Source organism: Juglans regia, chromosome 14 (genome assembly GCF_001411555.2).
Source record: "Juglans regia cultivar Chandler chromosome 14, Walnut 2.0, whole genome shotgun sequence".
Taxonomy (NCBI): Eukaryota; Viridiplantae; Streptophyta; class Magnoliopsida; order Fagales; family Juglandaceae; genus Juglans; species Juglans regia.
This window is the reverse complement of record NC_049914.1, coordinates 21,799,607-21,818,979: the sequence shown is the minus strand read 5'-3', so window position 1 is coordinate 21,818,979 and position 19,373 is coordinate 21,799,607. Positions and strand designations below refer to the sequence as shown.

Genomic DNA, 19,373 nt, shown 5'->3' with positions numbered 1-19,373 from the left:
TTCAATTAAATAAACCATATAAACTCATCTATCCAATTTTCAATCCAGCAACTCAAATAAAACCAACTCTTCTTCATGTCTCAAATAACAAACTAGAAATAATGAAACATTAACATAAGTCTCCATAAACCGTCTAAATCCATTGAAGCAAACTTAAGAAATATAAATAACTTCCAACATCAACAATAATACCACGAAATACCCAACAACCATTCACTGCTAATCTTCTTCATAAACTCTAATACTGATCCTCAGCTGAACCATCAATGTCATCTGAAATATTATAGAGATAAGGGGGTGAGTTATTAATAACTCAGTAAGCAGAGAACATATACTAGTGTATAAACATGAGTATTTACAGAAATCAGAATGCAGAACAAAATATTTTCATTTCCAGAGTGCGGAAGCAAAACAGGTTATCAAAAATATCAGAGCGAAGATTTAGAAATAATTCCATTCAAAATATTATTTGGCATAACATAAATGATCATCATCATCATCAGAACATCATATCAGAACAGAGGCCATGTATAATCCCCGTGGTAGGGTTGTGCATCTGCGGATAGCCAAGCAGAACATGAAACACTCTGTCATCAAGGTGTGCACTCAAAACAGAGACCACTACTATAACCCGTGGCAGGGCCGTATCCACTATTATTACCCGTGGTTGGGCCGTATCCACTATTATAACTCGTGGTTGGGCCGTATCCACTATTGTAACCCGTGGTTGGGCCGTATGCCACTATTATAACCCGTGACAGGGCCGTAACTGAACAGAATGGAAACAGAATCAAATTCAGAATCAGGGAGTCATGCCAAAGGTTTTCAGAAATCACGTCTTTTCCAAATAGAGTACTGATCAAAAATCTTCGGAACAGAACAAAATCATATCACAACATAATTTATGCACAAATTTCATATTCGCTCTCATTTTCAAAGTTTAGAAACAGAATGTCAAAATAAGCTCATGTCTACATCAGTCATGACAGAAAATACTTTCTTCTTAAACATAATCTCATGAGTAATGTAGAACAAATAACTGAGGTAGTTCAAATTTCTTTTCATAACAAAACATGCATATTTTTCAAAACGGACCTCAGTTCATTTTATTTAATGCAAATTCTAGTATAGGAACCCCGCTTACCTGGACTTCTTAGCTTTTCAGAAATTTTCTCAAAATGTCGATAATTAACAATCGTCAACTATCAAATAATCAAGTAATTCCCGTAAATTTTCAATCAATCACGTATTTCGTATTTGAACCTAAGAACCTATTTAAATCCTCAAAACCTAGAATTCTAATAATTCCTATAATACCACCATTATCTAAAATCACCAATATCCACTTAGTCGAAACTGTACCGAAATAAGAGATTTAATCGAGCAAATATTTAGGCATTTGTGGAATTCAATAAAAAGTAATCTTCAAAAATATCTAAAGTACCAACAATATATTATAAATTAATAGAATATTTAGACTACTTTAAAAGTCTTATAAAATAGGCCATGCAAAACTCCTCTAAAAAAAATTAGAGTTTTTGTTAACAATATTGTTAAAATATTTTCTACACAAAAATAATGCTTTATGAGACTTAAACCCAAAACTCATTTTAACATAACAACAAAAATAAACAAATAGATAAATGCCCTTCATCCGAAACACATTTCAGTTAAAAAAAAAAAATTGATGTTTTAAACAAACGGGCGAAACGGTAAAAACGTTCTTCTCCTACCAGTTACTCGAGACAACCACAATCTCCTTTTTAAGTAACTGTTATTAACAGCAAAGACTAAAATCAGAAGAGGCAAAAATGCGATTGACGGTAGAGACATACTCACGAGAAAGAAACTCGAGGCAGCAGCACCGTGGGAGTGCGACAGACGCTGGACGGGTGCGCTAGTGGTGGTGGGTACTGCGGCGGTGCACTGGAAGAGAGAGAGAGAGAGAGACTGTGAGAGAAAGAGGGAGAGACCGAGAGAACGGAGACACCAACAAGAAAAGGCGTGAGCTTACCGTGGGAAACAGAGGCAGCGAGCGGCAGACAGGGGTGATGAGACATCCTCCTTGGCAGTTTCTATAGGGGCACAGTGTGGAGGAGCTTTCGGTGGAGGGTGTTTTCAGCGGCTCAAGGTGGCTGAAAATGCTCTGTTTTTGGATACCAAAACAGAGCAGTCCGATGCTTGCTGTAGAGGCTACGGAACGCTAGGTGACAGTTCCCGTGACTGGGCAGTGGGCACGGTGGTTTCGTGTGGGTTCACGGCGGCTTAAGGAGGTATAGACTGGGTTCGTCGGGAAGGCGGCTGCGGTGGCTTCCCGCGGCATGCAACTCGGTGCACGCTACGCGGAGTAGGCCAAAGCCAGAGGCTTTTCTGTTAAACTGGCGTGGGTCGTGACCGAGCTAGAGGGCGAGCGCTGTTTGCCAAGAGGAGAAGAAAAAAAAAATATATACTGGGCGAAGGTTTCGCGTAGGAGGGCAGCGACGGAAGCATCCTTCGAATACGTACAAATATAAATATATAAGTGGAGAAACAAGAAAAACCTAGAGAGCCGAGAGAGGGACGTGCGCGCGGACGTGCCGTGAGTGTGCATGGAGTGGGCGAGAGGAACACTATGGGAGTAAAAAAAAAAGACGAAAATGAGCAGAAACAAACAAAAACAAAAATAACTAATTAAACATGCGGGGAGAATAAAAGAATAAAAATAAACAATTAAGATCTCCAAATTAAAAGAAAATCACTACTCAAATTCGTAAAATAAAAACTAAAAATAAATCAAGCTCCAATAAATAAATAAATAATAAAAAAAAATCTAAAGTCCAACCATACCAATTTTGGGTCCGGGTGTTACATTATCATTGTTCATTATTGTTCATCTTACTATTCATCAGACGATACACACTTTTAAATATAATGATATATATGTACGCACACATATATAAAAGGTTAATTGGCATCCTAGTATAGTAAGGTCGGCAAGGACAAAAGCATCAGATCGGCCAGACGACAGTAATTAATTTGTTCATATTTTATTACTATTTTTTTTTCTGTTTGTGCTATTTATTTGATTCAGTGATTGCGTTGATCTCTAGAATGTGCTTGGTTACTTTGGAATTAGTGGTACTTGTGTAAAATCCTATATGGCGTAAGATTTTCTAATTGATAAAAAAAAGCACGTTTGCCACATCTGTCAAATTGAAGAAAAAAATAAAATGTAATTTCGAATATTAAAATAGTCTAATGTATAAGAATAAAATTATTATTTATTTATGTTCATCATTTATTATGAAATTTAAATTATATTAAAAATTCAAATTAATTAGATAGTTTTTTTCTCTTAAAAATATACAGTAAAATTTTATCATTTATTTAATGATGAAAAATTAGTATTTTATAAATTGAAGTTAATTTTTAAGTGTATGATATAATATTTAAATTTTAATTATCTATTTTATGTTAGTTTAAATCAATATTTAAACTTCTACCGTTAGATTAAATCTGAAAATTAACGATGAAGGGTTGTAATTTAAAACTCAAAAACTAATATTTTTCCCTACTTTTTCTTTCTCCCTCTCTCTCATTCCTCACGCACGATTGTGGTATTACGTCGCACATTGGCATTCACACGGACAAACCCAAAAAGAGACATAAAAACAGAAAAACCAAACAAACATGCCAAAAAAAAAAAAAAAAAACCTCATTACTGTTCATAATTACTGTGTATGAACAGTAACATCAACAGTAACAAACAGTATAAGATATGCGAAAAAAATGAAAAAAAAAAAAAACGGCTTTACTGTTCATTACTGTTGATGAACAGTAACAGTATAAGCGCTTTTAAGTAATAGGCAGATATGAAAAAAGTTTCTCTCATTTTTTCTCTCTAGAAGAAAATTGAGATGAAGTGGGGTCCATCGAGATTCTAACATAATCAGAGGTGGTTGGGAGTGGAGGGGCATAATAATGGACACTTCTTGATGAACACTAAGATGGATAAAATCTTAAAGATCTTTTGTAAGTTTCAAATGGGGCAATCACAAAATTGAAAATTAAGTAGTGCAAAGAAGCAATGTAAGGATTGGTGCAATCGACTTGGGCTAAGTATATGTGGCCCACAAATGTTTTATTTTGTTGAACTAAAGTTTCAAGAAGTTACTATAGCCGAGTTACTGCTCTCACAACACTATTCATTCAGGGGTATTTTTGAAAGAAAGAGCTTTATTTTGACTAGAGTTTTAATTAGGTTTTGGTTTAATTACTCTTTGTAGCCTCATTTTAATTAGTTTATGAAATTTGATAAATTTATTCATTGTGAGTTGAGTTTATTTGCTCTTGTTCTTGAATGAATTTTTGAACTTATCAAAGGTAAATCATAACTTTTGTAATGTTCTTCCTTATAATTTAGGTTCTTGAGACAGGTTTTTCAATGGGTCTAGATTTTTATATAATCTAGGTTCTTGAAATGAGTTCCTCAACGGGTCTAAATTTTCCATTGACTTGATTGTGGCTTTCTTGGGTGAGTTTTCAAATTGATTGTGGGTTCAAGAGATTCTATTCCCACAGGTTCATATCACTTCCATCGTCTGTGTGGGGATTGAAAGAGGTGGTTTCTGAGTGGTTTTCTGTGGCGAGAGTGGGATTTCGGTGGTGAGCGATGAATGAAATCGAGAATAGATGGGAGAAGCTGACGGAGGAGGAAGCCCGAAATATTGATTTTGGTGATGATGAGTTAGAAGAACTGAAATATAAAGAAGATGTTAGTATGGTTGGGAAAGTCTGGATGGAGAGGCAAATCAGTAAAGGTGTGATCGAAGCAACGATGGCAAAAATTTAGAGGATCAGTAGAAGAGCAAAATTCTATGAAGTGAGATCGAATGTTTTTGTGATGGAGTTTGGTAACCAAGCTAATAAACAAAGAATAATGGAGGGGAGACCATGGTTATTCGAAAATCAATTATTTGTGCTTTTGAACTTCTATGGCTTCACACCCCCACATAAATTGAACTTCAATATCGAAAGATTTTGGATTCAACTGCATGACTTGCCATTAAAATGCATGAATAAGGAGAGGAGGAGGATCTTAAGTGGAACGATTGGTAAAGTATTGGAGGTAGATATGGAGGAAGATGGGAGTGGATGGAGTCTGTTTCTGATAGTACTAATTGAAGTAGATCTATACAAACCTTTGGCAAGAGGAAGGACCATTAATATGAAGGGAAAGGCTTACTGGATTCCTGTAAGGTATGAGAAACTACCTCATTTATGCTTTAGTTGTGGATGTATTGCATGAAGAATCGGGATGTAAGGGGAAGGTGGAGGGTGGGCATCAATTTGGTGCATGGTTGAGAGCAGGGGGTAGAGTAAAAAATAAAGAAGGATTTTGGAGCTCGGAGAGGGGGGTCAAAAAATATTTAGAGGGGAATAGTAGTGATGATGGAAGAGAAAAAAAAAGAAAATGAAAGGTTAGAGAAAGTGAGAGAAGCAGTATTGAGGGAAGAGACAAGAGGTTCCTGTTACTCAAGAATGTGAGTTAAGTAGAGGGGAGAGTAGAGAGGATAAAAGGGAGGAGGTAGTGAATAAGGAGAAAAGAAGTTCAGAAGAAAAAGAAGGGAAAAAAGTTGCTGAAGTAGAGAGGGAATAAAGGGAAGGGGAGATGCTGGCTAAGGTAAATCTAGAGAGGGAGAATGGGGTGGAAGGGAGTAGTTGGTTGAATGAAAGCATTAAAAGAGGGAAGGTGAAAGGGGTATGGAAGAGGGAGAGCTATGGGTATGGAAGAGGGTGATTTATGGTTTATTAAGCTCTTTAAAGTGGTAGGTGATTTCAATGAGATATTGGTACATGATGAGAATAGAGAGGGGAGGCAGAAATCAGGAAAAAAACATATGGCTCATTTTAGAGAGGTGTTGGAGATGGGGGTCTTTTTGATTTGGGGTGGATAAATATACATAGAGTAACAAGCATGAGGATGAGTCTTTTATAAAAGAAAGACTTGATAGGGCTGTAGCCAATCTAAAATGGAAGGAGTTATATGCAGAAGAGTGGGTGGAAGTTTTGGTTGCAAGGAGCTTAGACCATAGACCTATCTTACTGTGCATGAACTAGAAAATAGAGAGTTTGGAGACAAAAGAGGTTATTTAGGTTTGAAGCTTGTTGGTCTCTAGAAGAGAAATGTGAATAAGTCTTAAAAGAACTATGGCAAAATGGGTCAATGTGTGGGGAACCATCAGAAGGGCTACTGAATAAGCTGGATGACATTAAAGGAGCTCTACTTAGATGGAGCAAGCAAATGACATATGATCAGAAAAGAGCCTTAAAAGACAAGATAAAACTGGTAAGAGAACTACAAGAAAATGAAGGATGCCACAACACTGCAGCTATTAAAGCTTTACAAAGAGAGATTGTTATATTGGAGAAGGAGACTTAAGATGGAAGCAAAGAGCTAAGGTGAATTTGTATCAAATGGGGGATAAAAATACTAAGTTCTTTCACAGTTGTGCTAATCAGAGGAGAAGGCATAACATAATTCAGTTGATAGTTGATAAGCAAAACATGAGGTACACGAGTCTAGCAGGTCTAGCAGGGGGCATTCAAATGTTTTTTTGAGAACTTGTTCACTTCCTCTAATCCTGATTGTAGAGATATTGAAGACTGTCTGAAGGAATTGACACCATGTGTTACAAGAGGGATGAATGACCACATTTCAAAAGCTTTTATTAGAGAGGAAGTAGAAGAAGCTATAAGACAAATGGCTTCTCTAAAATCTCTTGGATCTGACGGTTTTGGAGCTTGTTTATACCAGAAGCATTGGCATCTAATTGGTGAGGAAGTCAATAACTCAGTGTTGGCTTGGCTAAATGGTAATTCTTTAACTTCTCATGCAAACTTCACTTATATAACACTTATCCCTAAGATTAAAGAGCCAAAGATGGCTAGTGATTTCAGACCCATCAGTTTGTGTAATGTAGCTTACAAGATAATGGCAAAAGTGATGGCTAATAGATTGAAAAGTGTGTTAAATGAAATTATTTCCCCTAACCAAAGTGCTTTCATACCTGGGAGGTTAATTATTGATAATATTATGGTAGCATATGAGGTTTTGCACACAATGAAAGTGAGGTAAAAAGGAAAAGTGGGGAACATGGCTATTAAGCTTGACATGTCCAAAGCTTATGATTGGATTGAACGGCCATACTTGCAAGTTGTTATGAGGAAGATGTGCTTATGTAATGAGTGGATAGAATTGACTATGAAGTGTGTGTCAGCTGTTTCCTATGTTGTTTTTGTAAATGGTAACCAGGTGGGAGAATCAAGCCCTCAAGAGGTTTGAAGCAAGGAGACCCTTTGTCTCCCTATTTGTTTATTCTATGTGTTGAGGGACTTAACTCCTTGCTAAACAACTTAGACCTGAGGGAAGAGACAAGGAGAGTGACTGTTTCAAAGGGTGGGACTTGAGTTAATCACTTACTCTTAATTGATGAATGCTTAATCTTTGGCAGAGCCAAGATAGAGGAATGGACAAAAATTCAAGGTTTAATATGGAAATATGAAAAGCATCAGGTTAATTCTTAAACAAGGATCAAACAACAGTATTTATCAACTCCAATTTAAAAGAAAAAGATAAAAGGAGGATAATGGAGGGAGGTGGAGCAGTGATGAAAGGTAGCTATGAGAGGTATTTGGGGCAACTTGCAATAGTAGGGAAATCAAAATACAATGCTTTTAGGAGCATAAAGGAGAAAGTATGGAAGAAGATTAATAACTGGAGAAACTAATTTTGGTCAGCTGTAGGGAAAGAAGTTTTAATCAGAGAAGTCCTTCAAGCAGTGCCCACTTACACAATGAGTGTGTTTCAGCTTCCAAAGAAGCTGTATAGGGAGCTTAATGTTATGCTTGCCAAGTTTTGGTGGGGTAATCAACAAAAAGGAAATGGAATTCATTGGTACTGTTGGGAGAGGATGGAGAAACAGAAAGTGAAAGGGGGTCTGGGCTACAGGGACATAGAGAGCTTCAATATGACTCTTTTGGCTAAGCAGGAGTGAAGGTTATTACAGAACAAGACTAGTATGACTGTTAGGGGTGTAACCGGTCCGGTCCGGTCCGGTTTTGGATAAAATCTAGGATCGAACCGGTATGTACCGGTTTTGTATTTTTCAAAACCGATTACGCATCGGTTACCTTCCTAAACCGATACTTCCAATTTTACCAGTTTCCGGTCCGGTCTTGTCCGGTTTTTCGATGTTTTTAAAAATGTAAGTTTCACAATTTGTCATTAAAAATTTGTTTATAAAAAATTTTTTTTTGATTTAAAAAAAATGTTTTATACTTTTATTAATATATTAGACTATATAATAATATTAATATTAGACTATTGGTATAGTTATAAGTTATATAGTAATATTAGTTATAAACTTTTAGTGATTTAGTATTAACATTTTATGTAATAATTTATAAATTATAATAAGAAATTATTTCATATATGAATATATATTATATATAAAATTTCACATAAAAATTTATAATTATACATTATATATAAAACTTATATATATTAATATTTAATATATAAAAAATATTTTGTATAAAACTTATATATAAAAATATTATTTTTTATTTTTTTTAATCAACCGGTCCGGTCCGGTTTAGTCTAGGCCAAAAAATCCCGAAACCGGAACTGGCCGATTTTTACATTTTAAAAACCAGTTCCGGATCGGACCGGTTCAAAACCGGTCCGGTTCGACCTGGTCCGGGCCGGTTTTCCGGTTTGAGTTTACACCCCTAATGACTGCTAAGATTCTTAAAGAAAAGTACTTCAAAGACAAGTCTCTATTGGAAGCAAAATTGGGCCACAAGCCATCTTATATATGGAGAAGTTTGTGGAATGAAGTGAGTCTTTTGAGGGAGGGACTGAGATGGAAGGTAGGTAATGGCGATAATATTAAGATATGGAGAGATGGCTAGCAACACCTTCAACTTTCTCTGTACAATCCCAGTCTTGATTCTAAATAATGAAGCAAGAGTGTGTGAATTGATGCAATGTAGAGGGGAGTGGAATGAATCATTGATTAGAATAATTTTTAGTAAAGAGGAAGCTGATCAGATATGCAGCATTGTTTTCTTTGGAAGCTGATCATATATGCAACATTTTTTTCTTTGGAAGCTGATCTGATATGCAGCATGAACGTGGAAGATAAAATGATTTGGGGTCCATAAAAAAAGGATTGTTTTCTATAAGGAGTGCATACCACTTGGAGCTTGAAAGAAAGAAGGCTAGCAGAGGTGAAAACTCAAGGCATCAAGAGAGGGATCAAAGTTGGGAAAGCATTTGGAAAATGAATGTTCCAGGGAAAGTTAAATTATTTCTTTGGAAAGTTAATGAGTTTCTAGCTATCAGGAGAAACCTTTTTTTGAAGAAAGAAACAAACAACCCCTATTGCCCCATTTGTAGAAGAGATAAGGAAACAATTATGCATGTGGTTTGGCAATGTCCTGCAACTTGTGATGTGTGGTCAGAGTCACTGAGTATATTGCAGAAGATGAAGATAGAAGAATCTGATCTATTAGCTTTGTGGGAAAAATTAGTGAAAAAGGTGAATGATTCAGAATTAGAGGAGGTAGCTGTTGTGATGAGGGGCTTATGGTTGAGAAGAAATGAGTGTATCTTTGAAGACAAGTTCAAATATCCAAGTCAAGTAATAAGATTTGCTAAGCATGATCTGACAGAATACCAATTGGCTCAGCAGATATCAAAGGCAAGTAGTAGCAGGAATGAGGCGAGTCGTAGTAGAAATTTGAGGTGGGAGAAACCAAGTCCAAGTTTTGTAAAAGTTAATGGGGATGCAACAGTTGACAAAAAGGAAAGGAAGGTGGGTATAGGGGTTGTAATCAGAGATGAAGAAGGGGAAACGTTAGTAGTTGTGGAGGGATAGAAGTATAATGTTAACCAACTTGCTGTTGCTGAAAGTCATGCTTTGTGGAAGGCAATGGATGTGTGTAGTGAACTCTGATTTGATAAGGTGCTTTTCAAGGGAGATGCTCAAGTGATAGTTTGTAACACCCGAGTCTAGCAACAAGTTGTTTTCTAAAATTTTTTATTTTTGGATTTATACGTAGAAAGAGCCCAGTTAATTTTCGAGTATTATTTTTTGGGGTAGGATGGAAAATCTTTTTAAGAGCCGAGGAATTTATGAAACAAGTATTTTTATATTTTTAGGAATGAGTCGAGGCCCAAAACTCAGAGAGCAACCCATTTATTAATAGTTTATTTATTTTTTATTTTTCACTACAAAACATGGCCAAATATTTGAAATGGCCCAATGTTTTTATCTGACCCAAGCCCTTGATAACCAAGAATAGGCCCCACGTCAAGCATGGATCCATACCAATTGCCATGCACATCTCCTCCTCTAGGTTTTTTTTTTTTGTTCAATCACCAATATAAATACACACATACTTCCTGCACGAACAAACCTCACGCCACTGCCTTGCTATGTGAAACCGTAGCCAGCAACTCCTCTTTGCAAACAGCGCACCACCCTCCAGCCCGGTCCTCACCCATTCGGAAAAACACCACCCCAACCTCATGGGAAGCCCCTTTCACGGCAGCATCATTCTCATTGGAGTAGTCCCACCGTGAGCAGACCTTTCTCCACCGTACGCCACTGCCAGTGCACCACCCACGTGAAACTGTAGCTTCCCCTTGCTTAGCCACTGTGCTGCTCCTTAAACCATCGTGCATGACCCACGACACTGCAAATCTCCACCGGAAGCAACGCTGTAGTAGGAACCGCCCACAGCCACGACAAACATGAAGACCACCATGATAGCCGCTGCTCTGCCCTGCACCTCCGTACCCAGCCGCTGATACGCTTTGGACGTGAAGGACTCTGTTTTTACACGTCGAAACAGGGGAAGCATCCCCACCGTGAGCCACGTCGTTAGCCCCTTCCACTCCGACACCACTGCCATCAAAAGACGCCGGAGGACAAGCCTCCACCTTCGGACACTGCCCTGGTCAACACCCAGCCCCCAGACCGTCACAAGCCTCGTTGCCCCACGATGAGTTTCCGTTCTTTCTCACGCCGAGCTCTCTCTCCGTCCCTTTCTCTTTCTACGTGAGGTCTCTCGCTCATCTCTCTCTGTCTCTCTTACCAGTGCTCAGCCGCCCATTTTTGCGTCATAACCACCGCCCTCACCACTGTAGACAACCGCCCAACTCGTCGCCCGTCGAGCTCTCAATCTCTCGGTGAGCCTCTGCCTCACAAACTGTTGTTTTGCTTTTACGTAACATGAGTTTTTGTCTTCAAATAACAAAGCTTCTTCTGAAGCTTGGGTAATGTTTTGTTTAATTAAATCAACTTACATTATTACCCTTTGAGCTACAAGTTGCGTTAAGGTGTTTTAAACTTTTAATATGAGTTAGTAATCTCTAATATATTTATGTTTACAGAGATATTTTAAGTAATTTAAATTGGTATTAAGTAAGGCTTTTCTTTCAAAAGTAAATGATAATATTTTAATTTTATTATGATCTAGTTTATTAAATAATTGTTGTTATATAATTTAAAATATTTTGGTATAATTGTTTTACGTAGTATTAAATTTGATAGTTTGATTCTTCAATAGTAAATAAGTTAGAATTTAATATTTTAGTCAAAGGTCAAGTTGGATACTGAAGAATTTGGGAAGTGATGATATTTTAGGGATTGAAAATTTAGGTTTTTGATGAATTAAAATAGGTGATTTTAGCATTTTAGGCTTAAATATTGAAGTACGTGATCGACTGAAAATTTACGAAAATTAAGTGATTATTTTATAGGTGACGATTAATTTTTGTTTGACAGTTTTGAGGAAATTTTTGAAAAGCTAAAAAGTCCAGGTAAGTGGGGTTCCTATTCTAGGTTTTATATGAATTATTGAGACTGAGGTTGACTTTCTGAAAACTTTGCATATTTTGTGATGAAATGAGAACTTGAGAAAAACCAATCTCGATCGCTTATATGCATTACTCATGAAATCTGTATGAAAAAAGGAAAAATAATTTCTGACATGCATTGTGTAAACATGAGCTAAATTTTGTCATACTGTTTCTGAAATATTAGAAAGAGCGATATTGAGAATCTGAAAAATTGTGCATTGATTTCAAAAGATGCTCCGACTTTTTTTTTTAGTATGTGAGAAGGATCTGATTATGTTTTGGTACTCTGTTTTATTTTGATATGGTATCTGAAAACCTTTGGCATGGTGTACTGATTTTGTATCTGACTCTGTCTCTGCTCTGCTCTGTTCTGTTTGGGTTGGTACCAACTTCTCTATCTTTAAGTGCACCCACTTTGGAAACAAAGTGGTTTTATTGTGGTCTTTCCTGTGTGCACACTAGGGACTTCGAGAAGAATAAGGAAAATATTTCACCTTTGTCTCTGTCCGGTTTGGCTACCGGGGTTAGCACAATCTTACCACGGGGGTGAAACATGGTCTCTGCTATGTGAGATGCTCTGTTTTGATGTGATGATGATGCTCAGGTTATAATATGCCAAAGTACTCCGAGTTTTACTTGTCTTAAAATCGTCGCTCTGTTATGTTTGAAAACATGTTTTGTTCTGTATGATAAGTCCAGAAAATATTTTATTCTACATACTGTACTTAGTAAGTGCTCATGTTTGTACTCTAGCATTTGTTCTCTGCTTACTGAGTTATTGATAACTCACCCCTTATCTCCCCAACATTTTTTAGATATTTTGGATACTTCAACGGAGGTTCAAGAATAGGAAGCATGGGTAAGGCTTTGTGAGCATAGTATATTAAATACAAAGAGAGTACTTGTTATTGGAGAATTTTTTATTGAATAGTTTCGTTTTGCTCTGTTGACTTAGTACCTTGGGAAGTTGGCATTTTTTTTTTAGACTTCGTTGTATTCTTAGTTCTTTATTTTGAAGTAAATGGTATAAAACAATGAGGTCTATGAGTAATTGAGGAATTTGAGTTTATATTTGTACAATGAGATATGATTTTTAAGTGTTAAGAGATAACTCTTCAACCCATCCGAGACCGGAGCGTTACATAGTTAATACTATTCACAACAACAATGAAGATTTATCATACTATGGAAGTCTAATAGAAGGTATGAAGCAGTTACTGAAGTATAGAACAGATTGAAAAGTACAATTTATTTATAGAACTTACAATGAGGCAGCTCATATTCTAGCAAATGAAAGTTTATTTTTATTCTAGCGAAGGAAAATTTATTTTTATAGTCTGAATTAGTTTGGATAAAAGATACACCTGATTGCATTAGAAGAATTGTAGAGAGGGAGAGATGTTGTAATGACTAATACAAAATGATCAAATGAATACATCTTTTATTTAAAAAAAAAAGACTCAACTGTTACTGGCTTCACTTGGTTCCTTTCCCAAGTGGTTGATTTTACTTTCATTTGAGATCATGTCCATAAAAGTTGTTGGCCGTATACGGACGGAGAAGATTTATCACGTACAATGGTAACATGCATTTTGAAAACGCACACCGTTTATTAATGTTTGATTGTCAAAATTGTACAATGTTACATCTTAACTGTGAAAGAGGGATGATGATGGTGTAATTTGTAAACTTTTGTAACTTCAAAGGGAGAAATTTAAAACATGTGTTTGTACAGGATGGTAAGCTTATTTGGGTTATGCCGGAGTAGAGTCTATCATTAAAAAAAATTAATTTTTTTATTTAATATAAATCTCATATTTACTATTTTTTTATACATTCTGACTATAAATATCATTTCTCTTTTAAATGGAAGACATAGCGAACTACTTAATATAATAGATGATGTTATAGATTGTAATCTTAGCCGAAAGTTAGATGATTATATACACACCATCCAACCTTCCCAACGAAAGAAAGTTCCATCCCCTGTGCAAAAGGTAAAAGCAGCAACAAAAGACAGACACAGAACTGTACACAAAACCTCTTCCATACTGTCCTTCACTCCTCTGTGTCCATCACCACACCCTTCTCATCGTACTTCACCTCCACCACGAACCTTATGCTCACCTGCATCCACAGTACGTACATATATATAGATAGCCCAGTTAAGGAGGTGTACTCTCAATCCATAAAAAATGGCATTCTGACAGTCGATTTTCATACCAGTTTAGGATCGTAAACTGCATACTCATTATACTCAATTGGGCTATCTTGGTGACCCGAGGGAACCAGTCGACCACAAGGAACTTTGATGTCATCTTTCCAAATGAAGTATTCTGATTCATCCGTCTTCGTTCGACCCAATCCTTTCACCCCGATCTTCTTATCTTGGAAAGCCTTGGTGTCCTGCATCATTGAGTTACAGCAGGGATTAAATGTCTTTTGAAGAGCTTAACATCGTGTAGAAATGCTTTGAGTCATGTTTGCTAACCTCGGGTGCCTTCTTTGCTTCCATAACTTGATTTCCTAGAGAAGCAATTGCGAGGACCAAGAACCCTTCTGGCCTGTCTACCGCAGTGAAACCATATCTAGCAGCTTCGGCTGCAGCATCAGAGCAGACGATCGCCGGCCCAAACTGTTCGACAAAAACCACAGAATCGGTGTCAAAGACAATGAACTATATTTCTGTAGCAATTGCATTTTAACTTTTCATTCTAAATACCATATAACTCCGGACAGGGAGCTGGCATATTGCTGGTAAGAAGCCTTGATGCAAGTGCCTCAACAGATTTGAGCTGCGCGTGCCTGTAAATTAAGGAAATGGGCAGGCAACTTGGAAATCAAGTCATCAATACAAAACCTTCAAAAGAAGGGCACTGAAAAAATGATGCATGAATCAGCTTCTTACCACACCACACAAGGACTTTGTTTGGTAACTTCTTTATTTCATCGTAAGAAGGGAGCGCATTCGATTCTACTGCAAATATACGCTCAACGGTCACATCATATTCCTGCAATGCGTAAGAGGTTCAGAATTCCCAAGAACAGGCCCTAATGAATCATTAGTTGCAAGTAAGAAATTCTATCAAATAAGATTACTTACAATATCTCCAACTTTGACAGGTTCATAAGTTCTATCCAGATACTTCTGGATCATCTTGTAGTCATCCGTCCCTTTATCCAGTGGGGAGATTGAGCAGCCTAGTTTCTGGTATCGATCCGACAAAGGGTCATCAAGGGTAGGGCCACTCATGTCTCCTATAATGTGTGAAGCCACAGTTATATCTCGAACAGTCTCTAAAGCTGCTGCAGCCTAATGAGATCGTATACTTGTGTTAAAAATCTACTAGAATATGAATGCATATAGCAGATGTGAGTACTTCTTTCCCTTACATGATCTGCAATTTCTTGGCAGTTCCTTAAGATGAAAGGCCTAGTGGATTGCATCAGATTGAACCATCTTTGGCTATAATCGGACCAAACAGCCTCAGCCTTATGCCCTGTCTCTTTCAATGATTTCACTTTATCAATGAACTCCTGCAGAACCTCCTCACCTGATGATGATGTTGCTTCAGTATTCATTTTAGGGGCTATAAAATAACGAGAGGCCAAAAAAAAAAAAAAAAAAAAAAACTAAGAGATTTCGTACACTTTTTTAAGTGAAAAGTAGTGACCATCCCTATTGGTAGATCTGCAGGGTCATACCCCATCTCCATTAATGCGTACCTAAGTCAGATATAGATAAAATTTCAGTTTCCTAGTGCTTACAGAGAAAAAGAACATTGAAGAAGAAAATACTTAAATGGACTGTATGCATATAAATTATACTTGTATATTCCCTGACTGTACAAAACCTTCATGAAATTGGCAACCAAAGGATCAAGTTTGCAGTGAGCGACTGCAGCTCCTAGCTGCCGAAGACGAAGACCTCCATGTCTGACTTCAACTCCATCATCCTATCCAAATAATATTGTCCAAGAAACATGCATTGGAAAAAGCAAGCAAGCACCACAATATAGCCTAGTAGCATCCTAATAGGGCAGAATTAACAATTATTGTACCATGTCTACAGGATAAAACTTGAGTGGCTTCTTTTGGAACTTCTTCTCTCTTTCCCAGGGCTCAAACTCATTTCCAGTTACTTCCTCAAAGAGCCTTACAAATTCTTTCACAGCATTATCCATATTTTCCCACTCCTCAAGGCTCTCCTCTGCATTTGGATCATCACCAACTCTCCCTTTCTTATAGAACAGATGCAAGCAGCTCCCTGGTACTGAGATGAGTTGCAAGACACAATAGCTGCACCAAGTAAAATTCAAATACTGAATATAAAGTCACAAACAGATTGATTTGAAGCAATGCTGCAGCGTTAGAAGGGGTTTCAATTTACTCGTTCAGTCCTCTCCCTAAGTCGCAAAGATTAAAAGCACAATTATATAGTATCCCATCTTCTTCAAAGATCTTTCCACCTTTCTCCTGCAATTTAGTATCCTTGTGCACTCCTCTCTTGCCAAAAACCTTTAGCTGTACCCACATATATAGCGAGCGAATCATTAGCCCAGAATTATGTCTTGTTAGATACTTTGTGTTGAGAATAATAGTGAAATAAATCATACTTCAGTCGTGAGTGATTCGAATGCCTCTTCTCTAGGATCTTGTTTATTCCATGGAATCCCTTTCCCATCTACCAAAAGATCACTAACAATATCATAAGCTTCAAGAGGCTGTGGATCCTTTTTCTGAATGCTATCTATCAACCAAGCTTCGCTTACAACAGGTACGCCTCTCTCCCTGCAAAAGATTTCAATTGAAATTCATAACTGTCGTCTTCAAAACGAATTGAAGGTGATAAACTATCTTATTTTCACTACTGCTGCTGTCAAGAAATATATACGCCTCCACACTAACATTGCTTCCGCAAGTTTGAATGAACCACCACGTTCTCTCTCAGCCTGAGAAGCAACCAAACAAGTTACACCTGCAAAGGTCGTTACAAGCAGTGTTAAGCAGCAAGAAGCGGTATTTGGCAGCTTACATTTCCATGATTAATTGCCTTATTACCAATCACGGAGTTGGAAACTTTCCCCCCATGCTTTTCAATCTCTTTTCTCCAATAATCCTGCATACGCTCGCAATTCGCTATCTAGATTAGTGCTAAATTCAGGCCATTTCCAAGACAGACATCTATATCTCTTTTATAACTCGCAGTTGTGACTATTTGCAACGTACATGTGTTCGAGAAAGACGGCCCGTTAGAGAAATCACCATCCCTGTAAAAGGTTTATTGATTATGACTAAATTCCTTCGAGGCCGGCGACTTGGATCTTGATACTTCTTTATTAACTACACAAGCACATAAAGAGAAAGCTCAATACGACAACCCAATTAACTTTTGGGAACATCTTTGTAAGGGACAAGCTAATAAGATTCGAGGAAGAAGAAATACGTCTGCAACAGGGGATTTGAGAACAGAATCTGGTAGTTTGGTTGGTTCTTGTTTCCTTGGAGGATCCTTTGTGCTGAAGGTGCAAGAAGACCACTCACTATAAAACCCTGTGCATTTATAGCGTGTGCGCGCGTATTCCAGATTGCCATTGCAAACTGGGCATCTCTCCAATGGCCCATAAAACAGTAAGTCTTGGCTGTTCACACAGTTAAGTTTGAAACAATATTCATAAAAGGAAAAAAGAATACCAATAAAAACAGACAATCATAAATGATATCATGAATATTTCATTTCACTTCGCCTCTAGCGTTTTCGGAATTATGTTCAAAGGCCTCATGCTGTTTTTTTGAGCTTGGTGATAAATGGAAATCAAATGAACTAACCATCTAGAGATAATATCAAAAACAGGGCCAGAGGAATCTTGGCCATTAGCCTCCAGTATTTCCCGCATTTGTTGGATGGAGAGGTGCTCTCTAATGGCTTTAGAGAACTCTTCAAACTCAGCAGCTATTTCATCTGCAGATCTTCCATTAATCTGGGTGTTATGATTTTCGGGCTTTGGCTTTTTTGGAGATTGCACAGCTTCCTGTTCGTTGCTTTCTGCAGCCTTTTGCTTCCTCGTCAATACCTTATCTTCTTCGGCAGCGCGAGCATGAGATCGCGTCCCATGAACCTGTTAAAAAAAAAAAAAACTCATCTAAATGGTATTTAAGAAAATTCTCCTCCTATACCCTATGTATTGTCAACTTTTGCAGCTCTATCACGTTTCAAAACCTCCTAAACGTATCCTTGATTCCTTTACGTAGATCAAATATAAATACACTTGCATGCATGTCTTGGGTTCTACACGATATAACATATCAATATTCTTAGAAAACAATTGCTACAACTTCATTAAAATGAAGTATTTTGGGTGTGAAAAAGATTGTCGACGAGATTAGTACTTCAGCTATATATTTAGGCTGTACATGATATAAGTTTGCATGGATCGAGAAGAAAAAAGAACACTCTCGTAGTCCTCGAAGGTTGAAACACTTTGACATAATAGAAAGGAAGAACATGCAGGAAAGATAAATATCAACCCAACTCATGTTGAAGGAAAATAAGATTAAAAGGAACAAACCTTCATCTTTCAGAGCTTAATTTGTTTCTGACAAAGAAAAAACAGTGATGTAAACGTACTGATCTACTATTTCCCAAAAACATGAGTCCTCCAAAATCTCGCAGAACCAAAAAGTTCAGTTGGGCAACATTGTTGTGGATTATAAGCACAGAGGGCCGGGACTCCTTTTACAAGACCAATCTTGCGGCAAAGACGAGCCACCCGAAGCGACACGTACATGCTTTTACTGCACACGCCATAGGCTCCCTTGTCGTCCCCACAACTCACCATGTGTTCTGATGCATGAATATGTACGACACGTTTCGAGATGGGTACTTTTCGTTGCCTGAGACATTGACAGGTGGTATATATGTCATCCTAACTTGTATTCATCGTGTGCATGCATGATTTAATGAAAAATTTTATTCTTAATCCTCATACACCACACACCAACCTTTTTATAATTTTATTAATTTTATTTTTTTATTAAATATATGATATATAGATTATGAGTAAAATAATTCAATTATTTTAAGAATAATAAAACTAAAAAAAACTTTAAAAAAATTTTTAAAAAATAAAAAAATTTTGGTGTGTGGTGTATAGGCTTATGAATAGCAATGCTATTATTTAATTAGGTTTTGTACAAAGTGCATGAAACAAATACCACTAATGTTATAACGTTCGTCTTTCGTTTTTTCATTCACGTGCATGGCTGCTCTCTACCTCTCTTGATATATAGTCAGAAACGATTGGAGATTGGAGAAGTGTCTTGGTTGACAGATTTATAATTGGTACAACCTCGTACGTACATTTTCACATTCTTAATTTTGAAAATAACAAGTTAAATAATTAATTGATCATAATGTGACTTCTTATTAAATTTATTAATTAATTTGTAAGATAAAAGAGTT

The 19,373-nt window shown here is 37.0% G+C and overlaps 2 protein-coding genes across 2 annotated transcripts; one reads left to right on the top strand and one right to left on the bottom strand.

The window, feature by feature from the left end:
* Positions 1-9,461: 9,461 nt before the first annotated feature.
* Positions 9,462-9,923, top strand: LOC108985839. Its single transcript, XM_018958279.1, has one exon. The coding sequence runs from the start codon at positions 9,462-9,464 to the stop codon at positions 9,921-9,923; it is 462 nt and encodes a 153-aa protein (XP_018813824.1).
* Positions 9,924-13,787: 3,864 nt separating this feature from the next.
* LOC108985837 (protein ADP-ribosyltransferase PARP3) lies at positions 13,788-18,674 on the bottom strand. The gene is made up of 18 exons (XM_018958276.2): positions 18,481-18,674; positions 17,741-18,030; positions 17,358-17,553; positions 17,141-17,254; positions 16,973-17,030; positions 16,820-16,889; positions 16,528-16,702; positions 16,302-16,435; positions 15,973-16,210; positions 15,740-15,867; positions 15,561-15,637; positions 15,305-15,465; positions 15,015-15,224; positions 14,820-14,922; positions 14,634-14,716; positions 14,403-14,546; positions 14,135-14,317; positions 13,788-14,038 (listed from the first exon to the last, which is right to left on the bottom strand). The coding sequence occupies exons 1-18, from the start codon at positions 18,484-18,486 to the stop codon at positions 13,970-13,972; spliced, it is 2,439 nt and encodes an 812-aa protein (XP_018813821.1). The 5' UTR covers positions 18,487-18,674; the 3' UTR covers positions 13,788-13,969.
* Positions 18,675-19,373: the final 699 nt, after the last annotated feature.